The 2,035-nt window shown below is 45.5% G+C and overlaps 1 protein-coding gene across 1 annotated transcript; it reads right to left on the reverse strand.

Annotated features, from left to right (window-relative positions):
• Window positions 1-617: 617 nt before the first annotated feature.
• On the reverse strand, window positions 618-1,529 carry LOC147965110 (uncharacterized). Its single transcript, XM_087530293.1, has one exon. The coding sequence runs from the start codon at window positions 1,527-1,529 to the stop codon at window positions 618-620; it is 912 nt and encodes a 303-aa protein (XP_087386419.1).
• Window positions 1,530-2,035: the final 506 nt, after the last annotated feature.

The following is a 2,035-nucleotide window of genomic DNA, read 5'->3' on the forward strand; positions in this document are numbered from 1 at the left end:
TGGTGGCAAGTCCTATTTATAGAGGCCCTAGTCTTCTTCCCAAATGTTGGCGGGAAGGGATCCAATAATGGCCAAATTCGAAGGGAGAAAACTAGTACAAATTATCCTGACAAAAGGTGTTCTTTGCCTGCCAAAGGCTCTGGTGGTGACGCTGTCCTGGGCTCCACGGTGACCTCCATCCTGCCGTCCTGCTGATATTGGTGTTGCTGCACCTATATGGAAGTCTTTGCCTGATGCCTCGGGACTCCTCGCCCGCGCTTGCCTCCTTAGCACCAAAGAGGAAACGAGTACACTGCACGCTGGCACCCGCTGTCGGTGTCAAAACCGGCGGATCTCGGGTAGGGGCTCCCGAACTGTGCGTCTAAGGTCGATGGTAACAGGAGATAGGGAACACGATGTTTAGCCAGGTTCGGGCCCTCTCTATGGAGGTAATACCCTACGTCCTGCTTGATTTATATTGATGAATACGAGTATTACAAGAGTTATTTTTGACTATGAACTGTGGGGAAAAACCCCCACAGTAGATCAAAACTTTATTGAATTAAATAACAGATACAACAAGTTGATTACAAGGAGTAACCAGAGTACAAGGTAAAAGAGAGTCTTACAAAACTAGCTTAAGGGGGGAGGTAAGAGATCCACTTGAGCAGGTCATCCTTGTAAGCAGATCTGATTCTGTGCTGCATGAGGCTAATGTCATGCCTAAAAGCAAACCTCCATTTATTGAAACTAGCCCTCTCATTTCTGAACACTTTGCCATTTCTGATGATCCAAATATGCCAGCAAGCAATGAACACCACTTCAAAGAAGAAAGGCCTATCAAAACTTCTCCTTGCCTCAGTAACCAGCTCAATCATGGAGGTGCCAGCAGACCAATCAATCTGCAGATAATTCCAGACCCTTACACTAAAATTGCAGTTGAAGAACAAGTGATCCCTGGTTTCTCTAGCCTGCAAGGGGCAGAGCCTAGAGTGGACTCCATCCTCCATGTGCCAGTGCCTTCTCTCAACCATATCCTTGGTGTTCAACCTGTCCATAATAAGCATCCAAGCAAAGACCTTGATCTTGAGATTACAGGAGGATTTCCATATCCAACAGAGCAAAGGATTGAAGGACTCAGACTGAAAGGTGTGTGAAGAAAACATCTTGGGCTCGAAAGACTTAGAAGAGCCCTGCCAGAACCAAAAATCCTTCGAGCTGGGGTCTCTGCTGTGTGAGTCCATTAAATCCTTTATCAAATTTAACTCATCAAAAGCCTGAGCAGATAAGTGAAGGTGGAAAAGTTGGTGCATATCCTGGGTATTGAAAATTTCCTTAACTGAGACCCAGGGGTCCTTGGCAAAAGAGAAAAGCCTTGGGAATCTTTCCTGCAAACTAGATGTTTCAGAGCCAAGGTTCCAATTATCAGACCAAAAGAGAGCAGTGTCCCCTTCATTGATCTGCACACAGGAGCAGTCCCTAAAATGCTGCATGACTTTACAAATATCCCTCCACCAGAAGGAGCCACAATCATTTGTTCCCTGGGGCATTCTTTCAAAATAATATGAATCCCAAACTAGGGATACCCAACGAATTTCTCGTTTGTTCAGGAAGTTACTGGCATGCTTGAGAAGGAGAGCCACATTCTGAACCCCCAGATTAAGAATACCAAGCCCTCCTTTGTTTTTTGGCCTACATATGAGTTCCCAAGCAGCAAGAGATGGAGCAAGCTCATCTCTATGCTTTCTCCACAAGCACTGTCTTTGGATTCTTTCCAACTGCTTGAGAATACCAGCTGGGAGAGCAAGACTACCCATAAAGAATATTGGCAATGAGGATAGAGCAAAGTATTACAAGAGTTGATCTACCTCGAGATTGTAATGGCTAAACCCTAGAGGTCTAGCTTGTAGGGCTATAGTAGTGAATCTCCTCCCCTCCGGACTAAGTCCTCCGGTTTATATAGACACCAGGGAGATCTAGGGTTACACAAGGTCGGTTACAAAGAAAGGAATCTACATATTTGGTCGCCAAGCTTGCTTTCCACGCCAAGGAGAAT

This window comes from Triticum urartu, chromosome 6A, assembly GCF_056163025.1.
Source record: "Triticum urartu cultivar PI428250 chromosome 6A, HENAU_Tu73, whole genome shotgun sequence".
NCBI classification, from domain to species: Eukaryota; Viridiplantae; Streptophyta; class Magnoliopsida; order Poales; family Poaceae; genus Triticum; species Triticum urartu.

What these genes read in the sequence shown, in the direction of transcription:
- LOC147965110 (XM_087530293.1), bottom strand. Translation starts at nt 1,529, where the DNA reads ATGCCCCAGGGAACAAATGATTGTGGCTCCTTCTGGTGGAGGGATATT.